General features: G+C 50.5%; 1 protein-coding gene across 1 annotated transcript; it reads right to left on the reverse strand.

Moving 5' to 3' along the window:
- Positions 1-528: 528 nt before the first annotated feature.
- KLC3 (kinesin light chain 3) lies at positions 529-20,487 on the reverse strand. Its single transcript, XM_043998315.1, has 13 exons — positions 19,731-20,487; positions 11,119-11,387; positions 10,336-10,584; positions 9,412-9,472; positions 8,740-8,959; positions 8,295-8,382; positions 7,792-7,893; positions 7,152-7,325; positions 6,684-6,774; positions 6,542-6,582; positions 6,170-6,267; positions 1,934-1,997; positions 529-1,501 (listed from the first exon to the last, which is right to left on the reverse strand). The coding sequence occupies exons 2-13, from the start codon at positions 11,377-11,379 to the stop codon at positions 1,421-1,423; spliced, it is 1,530 nt and encodes a 509-aa protein (XP_043854250.1). The 5' UTR covers positions 11,380-11,387; positions 19,731-20,487; the 3' UTR covers positions 529-1,420.
- Positions 20,488-25,579: the final 5,092 nt, after the last annotated feature.

Raw genomic sequence — 25,579 nt, forward strand, 5'->3', positions numbered from 1 at the left:
TTCCTCTCAGAAATGTTGGTACTTGGAATGCTTTGGCACAGACTTACTTTTTTTTTTTTTTTTTGGCGGGGCAATGGGGGTTAAGTGACTTGCCCAGGGTCACACAGCTAGTAAGTGTCAAGTGTCTGAGGCCGGATTTGAACTCAGGTCCTCCTGAATCCAGGGCCGGTGCTTTATCCACTGCGCCACCTGGCTGCCCCCACAGACTTACATTTGAAACAAGCCACGGGAAAGAAAGCCGGGCATCCCCCCTAAAAGGACACTCCCGAGGTGACCCAGTCACCTCATCTTGGTCCAGCCCTTTCATTTTACATTTGGGGAAGCCGAGGCACAGAGAGAGGAAGCGATTTCCTCCCTCCGGTCCTACAGAGATCAGAGGTCAGAGATGTGGAGGTGGACGGGATACAAAGGGCATTTTCTCGTCCAGCCTTGACCAGACAAGGGGACCCAGGCCCACAACCCCACAGGAGGAATCGTCTGTGGTAGTTAAAAAGGTTTGAGACACGGTTTCTGAGTAATTTAATTTTATTGATAGGGCTATCAGGTTATTGAGGTTATTTTGGTCTCTCTCAGACCAAAGACCCCTCATGGGTGGGGGGCTCACGGTTTGTATGCCCTTTGAAGAGATGTTCCCAAGGGGTGGCAACCAACTCTGATTGGTTAACAGTGGCAGGTGGGCTATATTAAAATGAGGGTGTTGGGGCACGTGACCTGTGTCACTCAAATCTGTCAGAGAGACGATCAATTTCCATATCCATCTGACAAGAGGATCGATCCACCTTTTCTTAGACCCGAGTAGATCTTGGGGAACTGGTTGGTTTCTGGATGAGGAAGTAGAAAGGAGGGGAAAAACCTTGGTCCTGATACAATAAATAGTCATCAGATAATGAGAGAAATAATTTCTCACACATCCAAGGCAGGATTTGAACTCAGGTCTTCTGAATCCATACAGAGTGTGGCAGAGCAGGGTCGCATAACCCAGTGTTTCGTTTACAGCCCCAGTGCTTCCATCTTTCCCCCTTCCCTTCTAGATGGCCCCTTCTGGTTCTACATCTTGGGGTCCTAGAACTCCTCCCACTGACAGATGCAGCTGTAGGGCCATTACGGAGAACCCCAGATGTAGGAGCTGGGGAGCCCTTCACTGTACAGATGGGGAAACTGAGACCTCAGAGAGGTGGTGATTTCTTCAAGGTGGGGGGTGTTGGGAGGGGGGCTTTCTGGTCCCTCCCAAGAATGTGCAAACAGCCAGGGGAGGTTGGTTGGTTTTATCTCCAATGCTTCAGCCCTGGGGTGAGGGCACCTCTAGTTGGGCATAAATACAATAAATATAGCCAGAGGAGGGGACAAAGGGGACGGAGCAGGGGGAAAGGGGAGGGGATGCAGAAGGGTCCCGGGGGGCGTCTGCGGCCCAGCCTGGCGGCTAGCGCTGGGCCAGAGGGCGGCCCAAGTCTTGGGTGCTGGTGCTCAGAAGTTGCATCTGGCTCAGCGGGTTCTCCAGCACCTGGGGGCAGGACAGCTCTTAGGGAAAAGCATTCCACTCCGCTTCCTCCTCACGCCTCCCCCAGCCCAACACCCGCCCTAGAGGCTGGTCCTCAGCTCAGATCAGTAACAGGTTTAAGAGACCTTGGAATCACCGAGACCACCCTCCTCACATTTGACAGATGAGGAAAATGAGGCCCGGAGAGGCCGACTCTGGCTTGGGTCAACTCAGCCATCCCCCTGTCTCTTCTTTCCAGTTTGACCATCCCAGCCAACCCTCTGACCTCCCCACTGGGCAGTGACTGCCTTTCCCCCACCCCCCACCCCTCTGCCCTCAGCGCCCAATCCACAACCCACTCCTTTTTGGCCCAGCTTCCAGTGCCTTGACATAACGAGCTGGGCCGTGTCCTAGCCATCCCCCTTCTCCCCAAAGACCCCCACTGGCTCCCCTCACCTGAGTCCTGCTGGCCCTGGGGTCCTCGGTATTGAGCACACTGAGGGACATAGCCCGCTTCATCCTGTATGGAAAGGGCAGACATTGGAGGGGGGGCGTGTATATGTCTTCTCTCTGTTTCTGTCTCCCCTCTCTCCTCCTTTCCTCCCTCCCTCCCTCTCTGTTCCTGTCTCTCTCCCTCTCCCTCCCTCCACTCTCTCCCCCTTCTCCCCCTCTCCTCCCTCCACCTCTGTCTCTCTCTCTCCCCCTCCCTTCCTTCCTCCACCTCTCTGTCTCTCTCCCTTTCTCCCCTCCCTCCATCACTCTGTCTCTGTCCCCTAGGATGGCTTCACCCCTATAACAGCCCCAGGGCCCCTAAGGGCAGAGGTGACCTGGGCGCTGCTCCAGACACTTCAGTTGCCTGAAATGACACAGGCCCCAAGCCAGAGGGAGGCTCCAAGGGGCCCTTGGCACTCCAGAGTTGTGCTCCTGTGGCCTGGGCCCAGCCCTGCCCGACCAGGAATGCCAGCTACAATATTATGGTGTTGTTTCCCTTTAGACTGGAAGCCCATCTTTGTCATCTCCCTTTGTATCTCTGGCATGTACTCAATAGGCTCTTTTTTCTTTACTTTTGTGTGGGGGGGGGGGGCAAAGAGGGTTAAGTGACTTGCCCAGGGTCACACAGCTAGTGTCAAGTGTCTGAGGCTGGATTTGAACTCAGGTCCTCCTGAATCCAGGGCCAGTGCTCTATCCACTGTGATACCTAGCTGCCCCTTCAATAGGCTCTTTTTTTTTTTTTTTAAGTGAGGCAATTGGGGTTAAGTGACTTGTCCAGGGTCACACAGCTAGTAAGTGTTAAGTGTTTGAGGCCGGATTTGAACTCAGGTACTCCTGACTCCAGGGCCGGTGCTCTATCCACTGTGCCATCTAGCTGCCCCCAATAGGCTCTTAATAAACATGACTGATTGATGGGTGAGACGGGTAAGCCAAGTGCTTGACAGACTTGAGGTGTTATTGACGTGGGAGGGGGAGATGTTCTTTTTAAACATCCAGCCCAGCTCTGCTTGAAGCCTGTAAGAGCTCACTCCCTGCCCTGGTGGCTGCAGTTTGTTTCTGAGCTGCCCATGGCTCCCTGCCCCCACTCTGCCCAGTGTAAATTGAACCCTTTCCTCTTCAAAGAGCATGGGCAGCTTCAGCCTTCCAAACACGGCCTCTGGAGCCCTGCTGAGGAACCAGGAAAAGGGGAGGGAGAGCACCCCCACACGAGGCTCCTCCCTGCTTCCTGGGGGCCCAGTCACCCAGTATCAGCATCTCTTCCTATTTTGATTTTCCCAAAGGTTCAGAGGCCCCTGCAAAAGGAGGCGGCCTTGAGGCAGTGGGCCTGGCTTCAAATGCCACCTCGGAGCCTTACATACAGACTTGTGTGACTTTGGACAGATCTCTTCCCCTGGACTCGGTTTCTACACGTGAGATCGTCAGCATCTTCCATGATTTGTGAGCCAAAAGGTCTTGACTAAGTCATTTAACTTTCTTTGGCCTCAGTTTCCTCCTCTGTAAAATGGGAGCACTGGACTAGGTGGGCTCTGTGGTCCCTTCCCCATCCCAGGGAGAGCAAACGTTTCCTATTATCCTAATCCTGCCCCTCCCTCAGGTGGGATTTTCCATTCTCTCCTGTTTCCATCAAAGGACCACAGGTTACTAAGAATCCCCCCACCCCACTCCAGCCCAGTGTTCCCCAGGCTAAGCACACCCAATTCCATTGACCCCCTTCCATTTTACCACCCTCTTCTTCTCTTTTTTTGTGAGGCAATTGGAGTTAAGTGACTTGCCCAGGGTCATACAGCTAGTAAGTGTTAAGTGTCGAGGCCAGATTTGAACTCAGGTCCTCCTGACTCCAGGGCTGATGCTCTGTCCACTACGCAACCCACCTAGCTACCCCCTTACCACCCTCTTCTAATGGGCAGCTGCAGCTTGTCACTGTGTCCCCTCCAAAAGATGTGTACACAGCTTAGCTCCCCCTTTCCGGATGGGGGAGGTCCTGAGAGCTTCCACATCGCTGCTTCCCACTCAGCCAGGTCTGGCGGTGGGCTTAGCAGGGGGCTTCACTTAAATCTGCATCTCAAGACTGAGAGGCAGGACCTCAGGGTATATGTGTGTGTGATTTCCCCAGAACCCAAGCCACGGGGACCAAGGAGGGCCCCAAGCTCTCAGCCTAGAGCAGGACTTCCCCACGGATGCCAGCTTAGATGCCAGAGAGTCTACTCTTCCTCAGGAAAGCCTGTTGGACAGTTCCAAGGACCTCACTCTCTGCTGCTGGCTCTGGCCTCGAGGCTTGGCCAGTCCTTCTGTCTCGTCAAAGGTCTTCGGACATCAGAAGTTGGCTATCCTGCCTCCCCGCACTGTGCCATCCCTTTCCCCGGTGTCTTCACCAAACTTTACCCCATCTCCAGCCCTTTCCCTTCCGTGGGAGGACTTCTGGTCTACACAAGCTTCCCATCCCCCGAAGTTCCCTAGCAACATCCAAGGCCCCAACAATCTCCCACTCACCCTGGCTCAAAACCTCGGGGTCATCCTTGACCTTTCCCTCACACGCACCCCTCATATATCCAATGAACGGCTGAGTCTGGTCCAGACCCCATGCCTGGTCTATAGAAGGTGCTCAATAAATGCTTAATGACTGACCACTCACACACCGCCACTGTGGGGCATCGCCTCACTCCCAGACCACTGCAGCAGTGGCTCTCCCTGCCTCAAGCGTCTCCCAGCATTCTCCATTCAGATCCCAACGTGATTCTGCTAAAGCCCAGGGCCGGTCACATCATCCCTTGCCTCTTGAGCAGGATGGCAGGAGCCCTCGGGGTTTCCTGTCACCTCCAGGATCAAACATAACCGCCCAGAGCTCTATGACCTGACCCCTTCCTTCCCAAGGCATCATTAGGCATGACCACCACGGTCCTGCCAAACCCGTTTCTGTCCCTCCCACTCGATGCATCATCTCCAGTCTCTAGGCTTTGCCGGGGCCGTACCTCACGCACCCCCTCCTCAACCTCAGTCCCCAGAATCCCAGTTTTCAGTGTGATTGTGTTGGGAGCCCTGAGAGCTTACTCAGAATCCTAGTTTTCTTCAAGAGCAAACAGCCTTCTCTGGGGAGCTTTTCTGAATCCCGCTCCCCTCCCTCCCTCCACGTGCTGCATCCCCATTACTTTGTATTCATTGTGTCCCCTTGAGGACAGGCACTATTGTATACTTCCTGACACACAGTAGGTGTTTTGTAAATGCTTGTTCATTGGTTGACTCTCCAGCTCATCACTGTCTCTCCCAAAACTTGATGCCCAGAACACAGTTGTGGGGCTGGGGTCTTGTCTGACCAGTGGGACAGGTCCCGCTCTCTGCTGCCTGAGATCTCATCGTTTGACAACGATGGCTCCCCCTCCACCGCAGCATTGTTGGGAGCATCATGGCATTGTGGACTGAGGGCCAGAAGGGTCCAACACCTTCCTTTTACACATGTGGAGACCAAGGCCCACAAAGTCCCAAAGAAGTGGCAGAGACTGGATTTGAACCCAGGTCTTCTGACCTCAGAGTGAGGCTCCTTCCATTGTGGCAGCCCGATGCAAGATAATGTGTATAAGACATTTTATCTCACTGTCCCTTTTAGACTCTCAGAGGCCGGTGGGCCACTCTGACCTGTAGCTGGACAAGGATCCCCTCCAAACAAGCCGCCATGGCCATTGGCTGATGCTTGCATACCTCCAGGGGTGGGGAACTTGCTCCCTCTCTCCCCCTACTTGACCACTCCCAACCTCAGGGAAATCCTATTCCGGTTGGGGAGTTCCTCTCAGTACTGACCCCTTCCTCTGCTGCCCCCCACTCCTTGACCGTGAACACAGTCAGGGTCCAGTGAAGGGGCCCAAAGGGTCAGGGGGAAGGATGCTCAAGGCGGGTAGAGACACCAAGGATGCTAAATAAGTCGCTGTGGGGGGTGGTTTCTTAGAGAAGAGGGGTACCCGAGCTGGAGCCTGAAGGAGGAGGACTCCATGAGAGAGAGCCTGAAGGGAGGAGAGTGGCGGGGTGGGGGGCAGTCAAGGGGAGCTTCCTGTAGGAGGATCTAAGGGAAACAGTGACCCAGCCTGGGCTCTGAGATGGGTAGCAGGTGTTCTAGGGCAGGAAGGCAGGGGCCTTGAATGCCAAGTTGGGTCCCTGAGTAGGGGAGGCCCAGGGTCCAGGTCTGGGGTCAGGACCCTTCTGAGGACTCACCCAGAAGATCCCTCTCCCCTCAGGCGAGATACCAGCTTCTCACTCCCACGGCGGATCGACTCCCGGATCTTGGACAAGGAGGTACTTCGGCGAAGGACCTGAGTACAGGGACAGGGAGTGACCTTCGGGGCTCAAGCCCCCACAGCCCCAGATTTTACATGATTTGTAGCTGAAACAGACTTCAGAGGCCATCCGGTCCATCCATCTTGTTTTACAGAGGGGGAAACTGAGGCTCAGAGACATTAAATGACTTTCCCAGGGTCACGCAGGTCGTGAAGATCAGAGGCAGGATTTGAACCTGCATCCTCTGACTCCCAATGTAGGGGTGTTACCACTATCCCACACCGTCCTGCCCCCTGGTGCTCTTCTTACCTGGTGATCCTTGTCTCCGGAGGCTCCAATGGCAGGGTTCCCTGGGGGAGAGGAGAGAAGAGGGGAAAGAAAGGGGAGGGTCAGAAGGAACTGGGGGGGCAGGACCAAAGCTTGGGAATCTGGAGGGGTCTGGAAGGCTCACCCAGGGGTGCAGGGAGATCCTGCCTGCTGAGAATCTCCTTGTACAATTCTTCTGCCTGCTGATACTTGTTCTGTTTCAGGTAAGCTGAGGCCTGAGGAGGGGAAGGAGGAGGAAGATGTGGGTCAGGACCCTGCTCTCAGTGCCTGGGTTGTCTGGGGTCCCAGGAGTCAGGGAGCAAGGAGACAGAATCCTGGAATGTCTGTCCGAAGGGAGGCCTTAGAACATGGGAGGTCAGGGCTGGGAGGGCCTTGGAACAGGGGATGTCAGGGCTGGGAGGGCCTTAGAATAGGGGATGTCAGAGCTAGGAGGGCCTTAGAACAGGGGATGTCAGAGCTAGGAGGGCCTTGGAACAGGGGATGTCAGAGCTTGAAAGGGCCTTTGAGTAGAGAATATGGGGGGTAGACTTTGGACCAGGGGACATGCATGGATGGGGCTCTCAAGCCCCTGAAGCTCTGGCTGGATCCTCACCAGATTGTTCTTGGTCTTGGCCACATTAGGGTCATCGGGGCCACCCAGCGCTTCGTAGATGGCCAGTGCCCGCCCATAGTGTTTCTCCACCTCCTCAAACTTGCCCTGGTTCTGGCACAACAAGGCCAGGTTGTTCAGTTGTTTGGCCACATCCGGGTGGTCAGCGCCCAACACCTGTGAAGGGATTGGGGGTCACAGAACCCCAGAGATTAGGGAGCACGGGGAAAGAGCAAGAGGCTGGTAGAAGGATGGGGTTGTAGGACCAGAAAAGGAAGGGCCAGAGGAGTGGGAAGTTGGGGGTCAAAGGGGTCAGAACAAAACAGTCGCCCGCAGTCACAGGTTCAGAAGGGGAGCATCCTCAGGGTAACAAGGTCTGCCAACAGCTGGGGGGGACCCAGAGGTCTAGGATCCCAGGGTCCAACAAAGGGTCAGAGGTCTGGGGGGGGGTTCCCAAAGCCCATGGGCGAGGAGATTCCCCCAGAGAGTCTGAGCGGTCGGTCCCCAGGGGTCCTGGCATGTGGGTGAGAGATTCCCAGGGCAAGGATCATGGGATCAGAGGAGGGGGCTCCAAGAGGGTGACTGATCAGCCACCGATCCAATCCAGGGTGGGTCCCGGGGCGGGGCCAGGCACAAGACCCACCTTCTCACGGATCTCCAGGGCCCTCTGGCACAGGGGCTCGGCCTCCCGGTAGCGGCCCCGCTTCCCATATAACACAGCGAGGTTGTTCAGGGTGGCTGCCACCTGTGGGGAGGGAGGGGGAGAGACTTCAGCAAAGTCTGGAGCCGGAAGGACTCCAGCTTCCTTATTTTACATCTGGGAAAACTGAGGCCCAGAGAGAGAAAGGGAACTGGCCAGGCCCAGAGATGGGATTCCAAGGGGGGAGGTCTTCGAGTGGAGTCAGACTGCCCTGGGTTTGAATGCTGGCTCTGAGGTTTCCTGCTTGGACTCTCATTACCCACATGACTAAGGCCTGGCCTCTCTGAGCCTCAGTTTCCTCTTCTGTAAAATAGAGGGCTTGGATTGGCTGGCGCCTCGAGGTCCCTTCCAGCTTGCACTCTATGCTCCTGTTCTCCACATCCAGGGCTCTTGAGGAGGGAGGGGGCTGGGGTCAGGGGTCCTAGCCCAGCCCAGCCCCTACTCACTGCTGGGTGCTCGGGCCCCAGTGTCTGTTCCCGGATCTGCAGGGCGTCCTGAAGAAGTTCTGTGGCCTCTTTGTATTTGTTCTGGTCCCTGGGAGGTCGTGGGGGAAGGACAGGGGGGCAGGGTAGAGCCTCAGTGGGGATAACTCGGGGGAGGAGGGGCGCTGCTGAGAAGGGGGCGGGGCAGGGGGGACCTGAGATAGAAGGGGTCGGGCCCAGGGGACCGAAGGTGCCCACTCCAGAGCCGGAGTGGAGTGGAGGGAGGAGGGTGTCCGGGGCGTGGGATGAAGGCACCTGGTGATGGGGGGGGGTCGGGCCAGGGCCAGAGATGAGATGGCAGGAGGGTGAGGACACAGGGGTCATGCCGGGAGATTGTTGGGGAGCACAGGATGAGGCATGAAAGTGAATGGGGTGGGAGGGGGGAGACGCAGGGTGAGGGGGCCCTCACCGGTACACCAGGGCCAGGATGTTCAGCATGGTGGCTACGTCGGGGTGGCAGTGGCCAGAGGTGTGTTCCAGGTCCTCTAAGGCCTGGCGACACAAGGGTACGGCCACCTCATAACGTCCCTGCCCTGCATACTGAATAACCAGGTTGTGCAACGTCCTCAAGCGGGCCGGGATCTCGTAGCCACCTTGCTGGGCAGCTGCCGCGCCAAATGCCTCATTACCTGGAGGAGCAGGGAGCCAGACTCTTGTGGTCTTCCATCCTCCCCCCATCCCAACCCCCAACCTCAGTCCCAGCCCCCTCACTGGGCTTTGGCTCTGGCCCATTGCCCTAGCTGCCCCTCTCCCAGATTCCCTGCAGATGAAGAGCTGGAAGGGACCCCAGCAGTCATTGAATCCACCCCACTAATTTCACAGAAGACAAAATGAGGCCAAGAGGTTAAGTGACTTGCCCAAGGTCACCAGTGGTAGTGCTAAGATCAGACTCCAAGTTCCATGCCCTTCCCACCATACCAATCTTAGACCTCCTTCCTCCCCCTATAGAGGAAACCCCTATTTCCTTCCCCAAGATCCCCGCCCTGCTCCCCAGGCCAGCATTGGAGGCTGCCCATGAGCTGGCCCCAGGTCTGAGCCCCTAGCCCTATTCCCTTTACCAGCCCAGGGCCCAGACACTGACTTTTCTTGTCCTCACTGGGGAACAGAGAGGTGAGGCTGTCTCGACGTTCTTCCGTCTTCTCCTGTCAGGGACAGAGAATGTTGGGAAGATGAATGACCTTGAATGGCCTTGCTGGGAGGGTTTCTTTTCTGAGGATCTGAAGGCCTGGTTTGGAGGGGTGAGTCTGAGGGTTGGGGTGGTATCCTATTTAAGCATCAGGAAGGGTTAGACACTGAGCACATGCTTCTAGAATGGGACCTCAGAGGTCGATGGGTCCAAGGCCTCTGTTTTGTAGACAAAGAAACTGAGGCCCAGAGAGATGAAGTGATTTGTCCAGCTTATGAAGGGCCTGAAGCAGGATTTGAATCCAGGTCTTCCTGACTCTAAGTCCAGTGTTCTATCCATTATACCACACTGCCTCTAAATGAAGGTGGGGGGGGGCAGAGGGTGAGGTGGGGATGCGTAGGAGTACCCGAAGACAAAGGTGGAATGAGGTAGTCTGGTATCCAGGGGAAGTCTGGGAGCAGAAAAGTGTCCACCCCAATAGGATACAGTTGAATAAGCAAAGAGGTAGCCTGTCCCCTACAAATGCTGGCCTAAACCTATCCCCCCGACCTGGAAGGACTCAAAGTGGAGGTGACAGCAGGCAGGGGACAGAGTGGATGGCTGCCTGGCATGAGGATGTCAGACTGGAGAAACCTCTGGGGTGAAGAAATGTGCCCCTTAATACTCTCAGGGCCCTGGAGCAATGCCCCTGTCTCCCTACCCTAGTTATAGGTCTGCCAGGGGGTGAGGTTACACATCAGAGTGTCTCAAAATGAAGGTCTGAGGGGAGCACATAATAATGGGGGGAGAGATCTGAGGGTCCAGCAGATCCTATATGAGGCTTCCTCCCGAGGGCCCCCGAGAAGGGTTCTCTGGCGATGCCTGGAACCCAGGCATTACCTTGGTGTCAGTGTGCTGGCCCTCATCATCCAAGGTGTCATAGTGCCTCAGCTGACCCAAGAACTCGAGGTGACTCTTCTCCTCCTCAAGCTGGGCCACAGTCTCCTCGCTGGCCCGCAGCCTCCTCCTTGTCTCCTCCAGCTCTTCCTGAAGCCATGAGTTCTCCTGGGCCAGGCGCCGAGCTTGGGCCCGAAGCCGCTGCTTCTCAGCCTCCAGAGCCCCCACATGCGTGGACAGTGCTAGCAGCACCTGCCAGTGCACAGGCCAGGATGGGGAGAGGACTCCAGGGAACCTTGGCACATTCGCGCGCAAGAACACACACGCCCCATGTCTCACAGTAATTCCCTTCATATCCCCCCATGACCCTTCCCCTGCATTTCCCATCTATCTCCTGTCTTCTAGCATCCTCCCAAATCCCTTAGAGATTCTCAGACCCCTAAATGATACCGCCCCCTTTCCCCACCTTCCCCAACACTCCCACATCTTTCTGGGTCCCTCCAAGGGATTCCTCACAAGCATTCCACATTCCCAGACTCTCCAGAGCTTTCAGGCATCCCTCACAGTCCATGGAGACCCTGCACCTCCCCGCAAGCTCTTCATACACACGACAGAGCCCCAACTGCCGCATCCCCCACGACCTTCCTACATCCTCCCTGATCTTCACAAACCCCGTGACCACCATGGCCCAGAACAATGTCTCAGAAGGTCCCCGTGCCCTTCAGCAAATCTTGCAGTCCACAGTGACCCTCTGATCCCTTTCTACCGACCAGGGAAACCCCCTACCTGGGCCTCTCCCAGCCCTAGCTCGATGGCCTCTAGGGACTGGCTAAGAGTGTGATGTTTCTCCTTCAGCAGATCCAGACCTGGGAAGGTCCCTTCCCCTGACTTGGCCCCAGCCTCCGTCAGGGCTTCCTGCAGCCGTCCAGCCAAGCCGCGGTGCTCAGCTCTCAAGGCTTCTAGACCTTGGACCACTTGCCGCGTCTGGCTCACCAGGTCCTCGGGACTCATCCGTGCTGGGCCCAAGGGATCCACAGGCAAGGACATGGCTGCACCTGCAGGGGGAAGGGAGGAGGGGTTGGGATCAAGGTGGGATGCCCCGCCCTACTTCCCTTGAAGAGTCCAGCTCTCATTCATGTTTCACTGGATCGGAAAGGAATCTAGTAGCCATGGCAGACTTCAGTTATTCAGACAGCGGCTGGAGTGCGTGTTTTCTCTCTCTCTCTCTCTCTCTCTCTCTCTCTCTCTCTCTCTCTCTCTCTCTCTCTCTCTCTCTCTCTCTCTCTCTCTTCTTCTTCTCTCTCTCTCTCTCTCTCTCTCTCTCTCTCTCTCTCTCTCTCTCTCTCTCTCTCCTTCTCTCTCTCTCTCCTCTCTCCCTTGCTCCCTCCCTCTCTGTCTCTCCTTTCTCCCTCCTCTGTCTCTGTGTCTGTCTCAGTCTCTCTCCCTCCCCCCACCAACATTTCTGCCGAGGGTCTTCAGCTCCCCTTGATCTGATCTGACTCACTCAATTCTCCCTGTGTATTGTCTGCTCCCTCTCAAGGTTGTTCTGTATACACCTCCCCTCCCTCCTCCCTCCTCTGTCTGTCTGTCTTCCCCTCTCTTTCTTTCTCTCTCCTTCTCATCCTCTCCTTTTCCTCTTCTTTCTTCTCTCTCCCTCATCTCTCTTCTTTTTCTCTCTTCCTTCTTTCTCCCTTTCTCTCAGTCTGTCTCTCTTTCTCTTGGTCTCTGTCTTTCTCTGTATCTCTGTCTCTGTCTCTGCCGAGAGCCGAGCAGCTGATAACTTCTTGACTCCACCTAATGCTGGGGCTCCTGAGCGTTTTTGTTTTTGTTTTTTTAATGAGGCAGTTGGGGTTAAGTGACTTGCCCAGGGTCACACAGCTAGTAAGTGTTAAGTGTCTGAGACCGGATTTGAACTCAGGTACTCCTGACTCCAGGGCCGGTGCTCTATCCACTGCAACACCTAGCTGCCCCCTCCTGAATGTTTTTGTGGACCGGGCACCCCCTCCTCAGGTGGTCAGTCAGACTGGGGAAACCCAGGGACCCCTTCTCAGAACCATGTTTTAAAATACATGAAATTTTAAAATAGAATGACAAAATGATTAAGAGTTATATAATATATATATAATAACAATGAAAACATAATTACTTTGAAATATAGATATAATTAATTTTTTAAAAGCTAAGTTCATGGATCTCAGGTCAAGAACTTCAGCTTAGGAATGATTTCATTCTCTCCAAAGATAGAGTCCCCAAATGGCAGGTTCTGGATCTAATTGTCATGAGCATTAAGAAATTGCCCCAGAGGGGGCAGCTAGGTGGCGCAGTGGATAAAGCACCAGCCCTGGATTCAGGTGTACCTGAGTTCAAATCCGGCCTCAGACACTTGACACTTACTGGCTGTGTGACCCTGGGCAAATCGCTTAACCCCCATTGCCCCACAAAAAAAACAAAAAAAACAAAACAAGAAATTGCCCCAGAGTACCTGATACAAAGTGGAGGAAAAGGTACAAACTTTTTTTTTTTTTTTGCGGGGCAATGAAGGTTAAGTGATTTGCCCAGGTCACACAGCCAGTAAGAGTCAAAGCCTTCCACTAAGCCACTTTACAAATATTCTCTCTCTTGATCCTCACATCAGCCCTGTGAGGTAGGTGCAAGGAAACTGAAGCAGACAACCATTGTGATTAAAGGTCATCCAGCTACTCAGTGTCTGAGGGTAGATTTGAAGTCAGGGCACAGTGCTCTGGCCCCAATAAATACCGGCTTTCCTGACCAGTTGATAACTGGTATAGAAATGATGGGAACCTTAGGGGGAAGTGACTCCTCTTAAGAGTTTGCGATAGGGAAGAAGTGACCTATCCCTGAGATTTGGGAATAGTGGATTTCAAAGGTTTCAGGGAAAGGGGAGAATCCCACGAATTAAAATTCTACAGGGGATGTCAGACCTGAAGGGACAGGTAGCTCTCAAGAATGAAATTCTGAAGACACAAAGGGAAACAAATCTGAACGAGATAAAATGGGCACTCACTGATGAGGAGAGCTCCCCATGGCTTCACAGGGAAGTCCCAAACAACTTGGACAATAAAACAACATTGATGGAAGATGAAAATGAGGGAAAGTAGCAGGATGACCATAAAAGCATGGAGCGGGCTAGTTTGAAGACAGCCAAGGCTCAGAATGGGCCGACGAGCCAAGGACGACCACAGGGGATGCTTGGGTTGAGTTTTAGCCACATTAGAGAAGAGAGGAGATGATCAAGAAGCACCAGTCTCAGAGGAATGGGGTGTCAATCACATAGAGAAGCCTCAGTTGCTCAAATCTTACTTTGCTTGTTTTCTCTACCAGTGACAGTGAGCCTTTGGACTGGGAAGGACAGAGCCAGAAAGAGATCAGAGAGAGCTGATGCCCAGGATAAATGAGGGGATAGTGAGAAAATACCTCACTGCCTTCCATGAATTCAAACCACCTGGCCCAGATTAACTACATTCTCAAGCGCCTGAAAACCCAACAGATGTGATTGTGAGCCATTAGCAGCTCTCTTTTAAAGATGGAGTGTAAGAGAGAATCTGCAGGACTGGAAAACAAATGATCTCATTTTCCAAAAAGGGAATAAAATGGCATCTGCATACCGTAGGCTAATGGACCTGACTTCCATTCCTGGGAAAATTCTAGAACGTGTTGTTAAGGAAATATTAATGAACAGCACTAGGTGGCAAAAATGGGACAATGCTTGACCTGGAGCCAAATTCAAATCCAACCTGAGATATTACTGGCTGTGTGACCCTGGGCAAATCACCTAACCTGCCTGCCTCAATTTCCTTTTCTGTAAAATGGGACTAAAAATAGTTTGACCATGTCCTCCCACCCCAATTCAAGAAACTCCAAAGGTTCCCTATGACCTTCAGGATCAAATATAAATGCCTCCCAGGGTTATTGTGAGGATAAAATGAGATAACATGTACAGCACTTTGCAAATCTTAAAGCACTGGTACATCAACTGATGCAAATTCTTTCCTTTCTTCCCACAGGTTCTAAGCTGCTAAATCAGGGGAAGGCTATAACTAGAGGCTACCTAGATTTCACTAAAATATCTCATGCTATTTTTTTTTTTGTGGGAAAGACAGAGACGTCGGTTTAAGTAGAGGACTTGAGTAGATGGATTTGCAACTGGTTCAATGACCACAATCCAAGAAAAGTCCTTAATAGTTTGATGTCAACTTAGAAAGAAGTCTCCAGTGGAGTGCTCCAGGGATCTCTTTTTGGTTCTGTGCAGCTTCACATCTTTATCTGTGACTTGGATAAAGGCATAGATGAAGTGCTTGTGACATGACACAAAGCTGGAAGGGATAGCTTGAACGAACTATTGATCCAGCTCTCGGGCAGCTAAGTGGCAGGGTGGATAGAGCTTTGGGCCTGAGGTCAGGAAGACTCATCTTCCTGAATCCAAATATATCCTCAGACACTTCCTAGCTGTGTGACCCTGGGCAAATCACTTAACCCCATTTGCCTCAGTTTCCTTATCTGTAAAATGAGCCGGAGAAAGAAATGGAAAACCACTGCAGTATCTTTGCCAAGAAAGCCCCAAATGGGGTCACAGCTGAAACAACTGACTAACTAAAAGCCAGCTCTGGCCTCTCTCTTAGTATTCAGGCTCCAATCTCCAGCTACCTTTTGGATGTTGCAAACTGGATGCCCCACAGACATCTTCAACTCAACAATGTCCAAAGCTAACCTCATTATCTTCCCTTCCAAGTCCTCTCCCCTATTACTTTGGAGGGCACCAACATTCTCCCAGGCAGGTAGCTGGTCAGTTAATAAATACCTGCTAAGCACATGCTTTGTGTCAAACACTGGGTTGAGTTCTGGAGATACAAAGAAAGACAAAAAGACAGTCCCTGCCCTCACGTGATCAGACCTGTGCTTTGGTAAGGTCATTTTTTTTTTTTTAAGTGAGGCAATTGAGATTAAGTGACTTGCCCAGGGTCACACAGCTAGTAAGTGTTAAGTTTCTGAGGCTGGATTTGAACTCAGGTACTCCTGACTCCAGGGCCAGTGCTCTATCCACTGCGCCATCTAGCTGCCCCGTGGTAAGGTCATTTTGACAACTGATCTAAGGCAACTTAGGAGTTATCTATGACCCCCTACTCTTACCTTACATATCTGATCTTCTGCAAAGTCCTGCCAATTTTTTCTTCCTACCATTTTTTTTTGGCAGAGCAATGAGGGTTAAGTGACTTGCCCAGGGTCACACAGCTAGTGAGTGTCAAGTGTCTGAGGCCAGATTTGAACTCAGGTCCTTCTGAATCCAGGGCTGGTACTGTATCCACTGTGCCACTTAGCTGCCCTCCCAATCTCTCTTAATTCTTGTGCCTTCCCTCCCTCTATTTTATTTCCAATTTCTCCTGTTTATATAACTCATTTGTACAGTTTTTTTTTGTCTATTTTCCCTTCCATTAGACCATAAGCTCTTTGAGAGCAGGGACTGTCTTAGCACAGTGTCTGGCATATAGTAGAGACTTCATAAATGCTTCCTGGCTGACTGAACTAGATGACATAGCCAGGATCCCCCCCCCTACAAAAAATCTTGACAGGCTAGAGCACTGATTGGGCTGAATGTAAGATAAGGAAATACAATAGCGATAAATGTAGTCTTCCACTTGGGGACAAAAAATCAATCTCATAAATACAGGTTGGAGAAGTTCCAAGTCAGACTGCAGTTGTTCTGAGAAAAAGTCTGGGGCTTTTAGAGGGCTAGATACTCAATTTAAGTCAGTGGTGTGAGGCGGTAGCCAAAAAAGGAATGAGGGTTACAAGAAAAACTGATTCTGGCTGGATACCGTTGGGGGCAGGGAGAGGACCGAACTTGCTAATAATTAGAGCTTCTCAAAATTGGAATAGGCTGCTTCCTCCTTCTCTGAGGTCTTCAAGCAGAGGCTATCAGGGATTCTTATCTCAATGTTGGGTTTGGATTACGTGTCCTCTGAGATCCTGGGATTCTCTGATTCTGTCGAAGGGGGTGAAAGTCATCCCTTCTTTGCTGGTGCCAGTTCTTACACCTCCACCTCTGATGGGGGCTCGTCAAAGTCAACATCCTTGTGTCCTACGCACTCAGATGAGGGACGTCCATGGAAAGGCATCCCTTTATTCCACTGTCTTTCCCCAATATTCAGGCAATGAAGAGGATAGGCTGAGTGACTCCCCTGAGAGACCAAAGAAGAATGGAGAGCCACCCTGGTTTGTACCACCCTCTTTGGTTAGCCACAATCTCCTGAAGTTTCAGATCCTTGAGACCAAGGATCAAGGAGCTCAACTCCATCTCCAGACCAAGAGTCAACAAGCATTTATGTATAGGTATTTTATTTTATTTTTGTGGGGCAGTGAGGGTTAAGTGATTTGCCCAGGGTCACACAGCTAGTAAGTGTCAGTTGTCCAAGGCCAGATTTGAACTCAGGTCCTCCTGAATCCAGGGTCAGTGCTTTATCCACTGTGCCACCTAGCTGCCCCCTCAACAAGCATTTATTAAGCACTTATATGCTAGGCACTGGGCTAAGCACTGGGGATACAAAGAAAGGCAGGCCAACTTCCCTCTACAACCTTGCTGGCAAGTGTTTGTTCACAGATCTCCAGGCTGGGGAACTCACTACCTATTTATCCTATTCTGCTCTTGGAAGACCCTTATTGTCAAGTTTTTCCTTACAAAAACCACATATGTGTTTCTTCTGTGTGACTCTGTCCCCACAATAAACTTAGGAAACAACCAAGACATGTGAACATCAAAGGTGAAGAAAGGAAATTCCGGGCTCAAATCTACTTCCCTAAACTATGGATCAGATTGGGATGAGGTGGGATCTGTGTTGCATAGCCTAGAGTTAATCTCTCTAAATATGTTCAGGTTATAGAATAGTGAATATAAGCACAGGGAGGGAATATAGAACAGAAGAGACTCCCTGTATAAATGAGCTTGGAGTCAGAAAGACCTAGGTTCAAATATGTCCTCAGACAACTTGCTAACTGCAGGACTCTGGGTCAGTCACCTCATTGTTCTCAACTTCCATTTCCCCCTCTCTAAAGTGGGAATGCTTAGAGCACCCAACTCCCAAGGTTTGGAGGATTCAGTGAGATAGACCATGTAAAGTGGTCTATGTAAATCAGTATATAAATACAAGTCTTTGTTAATAAAGAATAAAAACATTATAAACTTCAGAGCTGGAAGAGATCTTGGGGACTATATAACCCCAATTCCACAAAGGAGAAAAACTGAGGCTGGGAGAGGGAAGTGACAAGTCCAAGGTAACACACTGAGTCAGTGGGACTAGATTCCCAGACCATTTTTTGTAATCTTTCTATCACCAAAGCTTAACACAGTGTTCTTGTATACAGGAGGTGCTATGTAAATGCTTACTTTTCCTTTCTTTCCCCTCCTAGGGTGCTTAATAAATGCTTGGTGAATAGAAATGACTTCTGCCCAGCTTTTGTATTGTTGCTACTGGAAAGAGGGTTGATTAAATGTGTTTGTGTGTGTTGGGGGTGGGGTGGGGGTGTGTGTCTGGTGAAGCTGCTTCCCCATGACCTCATCCCTGCCGCCTTCTTGCTCTGGGAACCAGTCTGACAGCTGCCTAGGCAAGGGTGGGAAAGACCAGAGCAGAGAGATCTGTGATACCTGGTGGGAGAATGAGAGAAACTTGAAGTCTACCCACCTCATCACCTAGAGGTAGTCTCAGTGGGCTAGGGGAAGGAGGACCAGATTGTCACAATGGAGACAGCCATTTGTCCCTTCCCCAGTCACTCCCCATTCAGGACATGGGTAGACACCACCCAGATTCTCAGACAGGCCAGGCTGGATGACTATGGGCATGTGGAGACAGATACATGGATGTCCATATCAGGCGTGGCCCCATGTTGGATGGGTACACAGGTGCTTGGCCACCTCAACAAGGGTGACCTCTCCCAACTCCTGTAGCTGAGTCCACCTGCATCCCAGCACACGGATTATATGGGTTCTAAGGCCAGTCCTAACTAACTCACCACATAACCTTGTGTAAGGCCCTTCTTTATGGTCCTTAATTTCCTTATCTGTAAAATTAGAGGGTTGAACTTGGCTCTTCCATAGAACCATAGACTGACAGCCTTGGGAGGGGCCATAGAATATAGGATGTCACTGATAAAAAGAGCCCTTAAAACCCAGAATGCCAGAGCGGGGAGGGCCCTCGGAAAAACAGATTCAGAACCTGGAGGGACCTTAGACTATGGGATGAAGATAAGGGCAGGATGGCAGAGCTGAGAAAGGCCTTAGAACCAAGAGGATTGACAGGCTGGGAGAGACCACAAACAGACGATGTCCGAGTCTTGTGGATACACGGTTTTCCGACCCAGAACCCTTAATCTCTCAGGGTTACAAAGTGCCTCATTCCCTATAGCACGGAGCTCATGTTTTAAGCAAATATCCTGCCTGCCTGCCTGTCTGCGGACGAAGCTCTGTACACACTCATCCAGCTACGTAAGGCCCTGCTCCTAGCCCCGACACCCACACACCTCCCGACAGAATTTAGGATTTCAGGACTAGCAGGGACTTCAGCCGCGCCGACATCCTCCCCCAGCCCGACCCCAGACTTTTCACAGCGGAGGAAAAAGAGACCGAGGAAGGGGATGGGAGGGGCTCAGGGGCTCCCAGGTCAGTGGGTCCGGGGCCAGGATGGGCACCAAGTGCTGTGGACTCCCCAGTCCCACCTACATTGTTGTCTGTCGCCCAGCCTGCCCCTCCTCTGGGCGGGTCCATAATCACAGCTACACACACACATAGAGGCTCACGGTCCCTAGCCTGCATTCCCCCCAACACCCCCACCCCCAGCCTCTTGATCCATTCACTTAGGGGGCCTCCTTGCTACCCCACCTGCAAGCACAGGCCCCGCCCCGCCCCGCCCTGGCTTCTGTTTACCTGAGCCGAGGGGGAGGGACTGGGAGTGTATGCGTGTGGGGGGTCTGAGTTCGGAGTCCTGGGGGGTGGGGGGAGAGAATAGGGGAGCTGGGAACACCCTGGTGGTGAAGGCAACAGGACGGGGGGATGAACGGAGAGTGGGATGGATGGAGTACGGAGCCAGTGGGGGCGATGGAGGGAGGGGAACAGAGGGAAGGAAAGGAAGGGTAATGTAGGGAGGGTGACAGAGGAGGCAAAGAGGGAGACAGAGGAAGGGAAATAGGAGAAAAGGGGCAAGAGTGGGAGGGGGAGAGAAGGATGCAAAAGGGGAGAGGGGGATAGAGGGAAGGAGAGAGCGGCGATGGAGGGAGGGGCACAGAGGGTGGAGGGGACTTTGGAGGTAGGGTGACGGAGGGAAGCAAAGGGAGGGATGGGGGGCCGGAGCCGGGGGCGCCCTGGGCCCCCACCTGCTGGCCCCCTCGGCTACCTGTCTGCAGTCCGCTCCCCCCGGGGCTCCCGCTCCCACTCCCGCTCCCGCTCCAGTCCGTGCTATCGCTGTCGCTGTCGCTGTCGCTCGGGCTCGGGTTTGCTCTGCAGCCGCCGCTGCCACCTCCCCTGCCTTCTCGGGGGAGCCTCTCGGAGGGCTCGGAGGCGGCTCCGGGCGGAGGCGGAGCTGAGGCCAGGATTAGGGAGGGGAGGGGACGCCCTGCCCCCTGCAGGTGAGGTTCAACCCTTGGTGCTCTGTCGGCGCAGTGGGGGGTGGGGAACCCTGAGCAGGGGGAGCCGTGACGTCAGAGGCGCTTAAAGCTTTTGCGTCACAGTCTCAGCTGCAGACGGTGCATGGGTCAGGGTCGTCCTCCTGGGGCCATCTGAATGGGGCTGGCCCAGAGGCAGCTCGCTGCACAGTTGGACAGCTCTCGTTGTTAAAAGAAAATTAAAATAAAAGTAAGGCTTTCCTGACGTCTGTTTACTTCTGTCCCTCCGCAACCGAGAGGCAGGCTTGGGCTTGATGTCCTAAGTTTCCCACCAATCAGAGCTTGTCCCCTAGAGTAGTGGCTGAAGTCTCTTCCATCTCTCAAGTTTGAGGATTCTGGGATTCTCTTCTCCCTGCCCCGCCCTCCTCCCTCCTTGTCCTCCCGGAGGACCACGCAGAAGGCTAAGCTCTTGGCTATAGCATCAGACGCAGATCCTTGGGGAAAACTGAATCTCCGCTTCCCCAGGCACGAACTCAAGACCCTCGGCCATTCTTGTCGCCCTCCTCTGGATGGCGTTCTTGTTCAGTCGTGTCTGATTCTCCATGACCCCATTTGGGGTTTTCTTGGCAAAGATGCCGGATGTTTTGCCATTTCCTTCTGCTGCTCATTTTACAGACGAGGAAACCGAGGCAAACAGGGTTAAAAGTGACTTGCCCAAGGTTGCCCAGCTGGTGTCTGAGACTGGATTTGAATTCATGAAGATGAAGCTTTCTGACTCCAGGCTCAGCACTGTACCCTCTACTCTGGATGCCCTCCATCTAGTAAATATCCTTCCTAAAATGTGGTATCCACAACTGAACCCCAATATTCCAGGTGTGGATCTGACTGAGGCCTGACTACACTCATCTCCTAATCCTGTATACTCTTTAAAAAATCTTACCTTTTAAACATCTCATTGGTGAAGGGACTTCCTAGTCCTGGAATTCTTTCTCTGCCAATAAATGTAAATTAGCAACTGTTCTGCAATTTCTAATTCTGGAGAATAGTCTAGGGCACTAAGAGGGTACTTGACTTGCACAGAGTCATACAGTCTCAACATGAGAGAGGCAAGGTTTGAACCCTGGTCTTCCTGACTGGGTTTGGCTCTCCAATAAATGAAGCTTCTCTCTAGCTCACGAATAGCAAGTCCAGTGCCTATCTTAAATGAACCTAAGACTGTATTAGCTTTCCTTGCTACTAGTTCACTTTGTTTACTCCTAGAAGTCTTACAGTGCACTAAGACCCCCAGCTCTTTTTCAGCACTGCTATCTAGACACACCTCTCCCATCTTGCACTTGGGAAGTCGATTTTTTTAAATAAAAAACTTTTTAAAAAAATTTTTTCTATTTTTTGGGGGGGTTGATTTTTTAAAATCTGAGTGTTGACTTTTTTGTCCCTATCAAATTTCTCTTCACAATCTCCCAGCCCTTAGAACTTTAATAGTTATAGAGTCTTGGGGCAGCTAGGTGGCACAGTGGATAAAACACTGGCCTTGGATTCAGGAGGACCTGAGTTCAAATCCAGCCTCAGACACTTGACATTTAACTGGCTGTGTGACCATGGGCAAGTCACTTAACCCTCATTGCCCTGCAAAAAAAAAATTGTTATAGAGTCTTAATTGAATTTATCAAACGATAATTTTTAAGCACCTGCTATGTGAAAAGTGCTAGGGATGCTGAGTGCTGAGGCTATAGATAAAAATAAAAATAATCCCTGCCTTCAGGGATGCAACAAAAAAAACCCCAAACAACAAATAATAATAACAGTAATATTTACATAGCATCTTATATACATTATTTCATCTGAGTCTCAAAGCAACCCTGGGAGATAAACCAGTACAAGAATTAATACCCTTCCTCCTGTTTTTGTTTTCTTTCTTCTTTTTTTTTTTATGGATATAGAAGCTGAGACTTAGTAAAGATGGTAAGTGACTTTTTTTCATAGTGGCATAGCTGGTAAATGTCCAAGCCAGAATATGAACTCAGATCTTCCTGACTCCAAATTCAGCACCATATTCACTAGACTATACTAGGCTACCTCCCTAGAAACAGATAAGTAAATATATTATCACTTGAGGAGGGAGAAAATACTAACACAAAAATATTGGGAAAAGTCTTGAGTAGAGGATGTATCTGAGTTTTATGATGAGGAAGTATGTTCCAGGGAACCAGAAGAGCCTATGCAAAGATGTGGAGAGGGGAGCTGAAATAGCAAATTCAGGAAACAGCAATTAGGCCAGTTTGGTTAGGAATCCAAATATGTGAAGGTACATGAAATGAAATGTCTGGGGAGATAGCTAGAACTAGACTGCAAAGGACTTTAAGGGCCAAACAGAGGAAATTGTATTTTATCCTAGAAAGGATAGAGAGCCATGAGTAGGGGAATGCTATGGTTGGGCTTCTGTTGTAGAAATATCATTTTGTTTTGGTTTTGCTTTTTGGGTTTTTTTGGTGAGGCAATTGGGGTTAAGTGACTTGCCCAGGGTCACACAGCTAGTAAGTGTTAAGTTTCTGAGGTCGGATTTGAACTCAGGTCCTCCTGAATCCAGGGCCGGTGCTCTATCCACTGCGTCACCTAGCTGCCCCAGAAATATCATTTTGGCAGCTGTGTGGAACATAATTGTAACGAGGAGAGACTATAAGCAGGGAGACCAAGAAGAAGGCTATTGCTGGAATCCATGAGAGGTGATGACAACTCAAATTTGGGTGGTAGTCATGTGACTGAAGAGAACGGGATGGACGTGAAAGATATCGTGAAGGGAGAAATGACAAAACTCAGTAATCAATTAACATTTTTTAATGCCTACTATGTACTAGGTACTGTGCTTACTGTAGGGGATACAAAAAGAGGCAAAAGACATTCCTTGCCCTCAAAAGCTTATAATGTTGATTGAATATGGGGAGATAAGGGAAAGGAAAGCTTCAAAAATGACTCCAAGGTTTTGACATTTTTCTTACATTTTCCCCTACACGATGGTATTCAAGAGTGTTTGATTTCTTATGTTCTTCTGGGAGATTTTTGATCCTTAAATTATATCTATGCAGCTTACCTTCAAAGTCAGTCATTTTGGCTTTTACAGGGTTATTTCCTTTTGTTTCTTTTCTGTGGAATTTCCCTTCACTTCATGTATTGTTGTGTGTTCCAAATTCTTTATTCTTTCACTCTTAGAATTTCCATTTCTTTGGAAATATTCTTTATTGTTTAGTCAGTTTTTTCTACTATATTTGTTTTTTAGTTCTGCATTGGGAGCTTTGATTTCTGTCCTAAATTCATTCATAATTTCCTCTTTTAAAAGTTGTATTTTTCTTTTGAACTATTCTGGAATTTCTTGCTATTATCTCGTGATTTATGGCGAGTCACTCTTTCATCAAGTAACATTGATGCATTTACCTTCATATTATAATATTTGTCCTAAGAAGTTTGGTTTCTTTTTGAAGCTTTACTCATTCTTCCTTCCATACTTATCATCTTCTCTAGTGGTGGTTCATTTGCTTGTGGGCTGAGATTTTATTCAATCTTTCTCAGTTTCTCTTTGGGTATTTCAGCTGCCCTCTTTTCCATTTACCTTTGACAATCTAAGTCACTTTGCTTCTCACCCTTGCATAGACCTCCCATGGTAGTCCCAGTAGCTCCTTGAGCTGGGAGATGTGAGAGTCAGCAGGGCCAGGGTCCTTGCCTTGAGTGACATTCAGAAGAAGAAGACTGGCCTTACTTGGGGTTCTGTTCCACCCAATGGGCTCTTCCTCTCCAGTCTGTGACTCTGATCCTCATGGTTTGATTTCTGCCTTGGTTCTGTCTTGTATTCCTTCAAGTGGCTGGGTAGAATCAATGTCTGCTACTTCTTGTGGGGCCAGAGGGATTTGGGTAGGGTTACTGCTATATAAGTTTCCTTTAATAGGACCTTGAGCCACAAGTCTGAGAACTGGAACCTACTTTGGGAGTTGTAGTTATGAACAAGAAATGAAATCTCTGTGTTAACACTTTCTGTTAATTCATGACATTTTTTACCTTATTTCTAGAGTTTCAGTCTTCTTATCTTATGGATTAAGCACCTTCTTATTTTATACATTAAGCATTTCTTGTGCAGAGGTTCTCAGGTTGGAAAAGTTAGTAGATTGCAACTATCTGGTTGTCTTACTGGTCCCATTCTGAGATTTTGAACCTGGGTGATTGGAAAGTTGCTGGTGCTTTTTCCACAGAAATAAGGGGCATCTAGGAGGTGCAGTGGATAAAGCACCGGCCCTGAATTCAGGAGGACCTGAGTTCAAATCCAGTCTCAGACACTTGATACTTACTAGCTGTGTAACCCTGGGCAAGTCACTTAACCCTCATTGCCCTTCAAAAATTTAAAAAAAAAAAAAAGAAAGAAGGATGTTGAGGAGTGGGTTTGAGGGGGAAAATAATGAATTTTGAGGGGATATTCTGAATTTGAAACAAAGGTAGAGATGTCCAGCAGAAGGTTGGTGATGTGAGACTGGCATTAGGGGGAAGATGAAATCTGAATGTAGAGACTTGGGAGTCATTTCCATTAGGAATTTCCAAACTTTTAAAGTCTCCAGACCCCTTGGCTTTCAGTAAACCTTGTATAGCCTGATTCAATAAATTTTGGAGTTTATCATGTATATACACATAATTTTTTAAAGGTATTCGTTGATTTTTCATAAAAGCAGCCATATTCTCCCCACCTTGAGGCTTATAGTAATTATTTTCCCTTCCTTGCCACCAGGGAGAGAGATGAGAGCTCATGAAATCACATCCAAGACATGTGTGGAAATAGAAGAGGGACAGAGCCTTAATGTACACCCACAGCCCAGGGTCAGACATGGATGACTGTCTAGAAAGGGAGGCTAAGGACTTGTCTGACAGGTGGGAGGAGGAGAACCAGGAGAGAGCTGTGTCATAAAAGCAGAGGGGAGGAGACAGCATCCAGGACAGTGGGGGAATCGACAGTGTCCAAATGCCACAGGAAGATGGAGAGAGATGAACAAGGAGAAAAAGCTGACCATACTCAGGCATAATGAGATGGCCCGGAGTCTTGGAGAACGCAGTTCGGTTGAGCCTGTGCATTGGCAAACCAGCTTGCCAAGGATGGAGAGTTGAGTGGGAGGTGAGGAAGTGGAATCACTTGTTTGTGAAAGGGAGGAGAGATGTAGGGCGATTAAGCAGGATCGAGTGAAGGTTTTTTAAGGATAGAGAATACCTCAGCCTGTCTGCAGTCAGGCAGGAAGGAACTCATAGATGAGGGGAGAAAGAATACCCACTATGGAGCCTAGGACCCTGGGTTCAAATCTCATCAATACCTGCCAACCTTGGGCACCAACACTCATTTTCCTGAGCTTCAAACCATTCATATATAAAATGAGGAGATTGAACTAATTGGCCTCTGAAATTTCTTCTGGTGTGGGGTCATTGATCCCAAAGGCCCTTCCCCCATTTCTTGGCCTATATTCTTTCCAGTGAGAGGCAGCGTAGGGTATAAGATAGAAAGTGTCAACTGGGCAGAACCAGCCTCTAACTTGTGAATGGCTGGAGCCAAACAGAGCAGGCTAGAGACAAGAGAGTCAGGAATCAAAGAGAAGTTTTATTTTCAGAGTGAGAGAAA

The sequence above is a fragment of the Dromiciops gliroides genome, chromosome 3, assembly GCF_019393635.1.
Source record: "Dromiciops gliroides isolate mDroGli1 chromosome 3, mDroGli1.pri, whole genome shotgun sequence".
NCBI lineage: Eukaryota > Metazoa > Chordata > Mammalia > Microbiotheria > Microbiotheriidae > Dromiciops > Dromiciops gliroides.

Excerpts from the sequence above, each read along its gene's own strand:
- KLC3 (XM_043998315.1), bottom strand. The coding sequence starts at position 11,379 with ATGTCCTTGCCTGTGGATCCCTTGGGCCCAGCACGGATGAGTCCCGAG. Across the intron at positions 10,585-11,118 it reads TAGGGCTGGGAGAGGCCCAG|GTGCTGCTAGCACTGTCCAC; the intron begins GTAGGGGGTTTC and ends GTGCACTGGCAG. Across the intron at positions 7,894-8,294 it reads TGGGGCCCGAGCACCCAGCA|GTGGCAGCCACCCTGAACAA; the intron begins GTGAGTAGGGGC and ends CCCTCCCCACAG.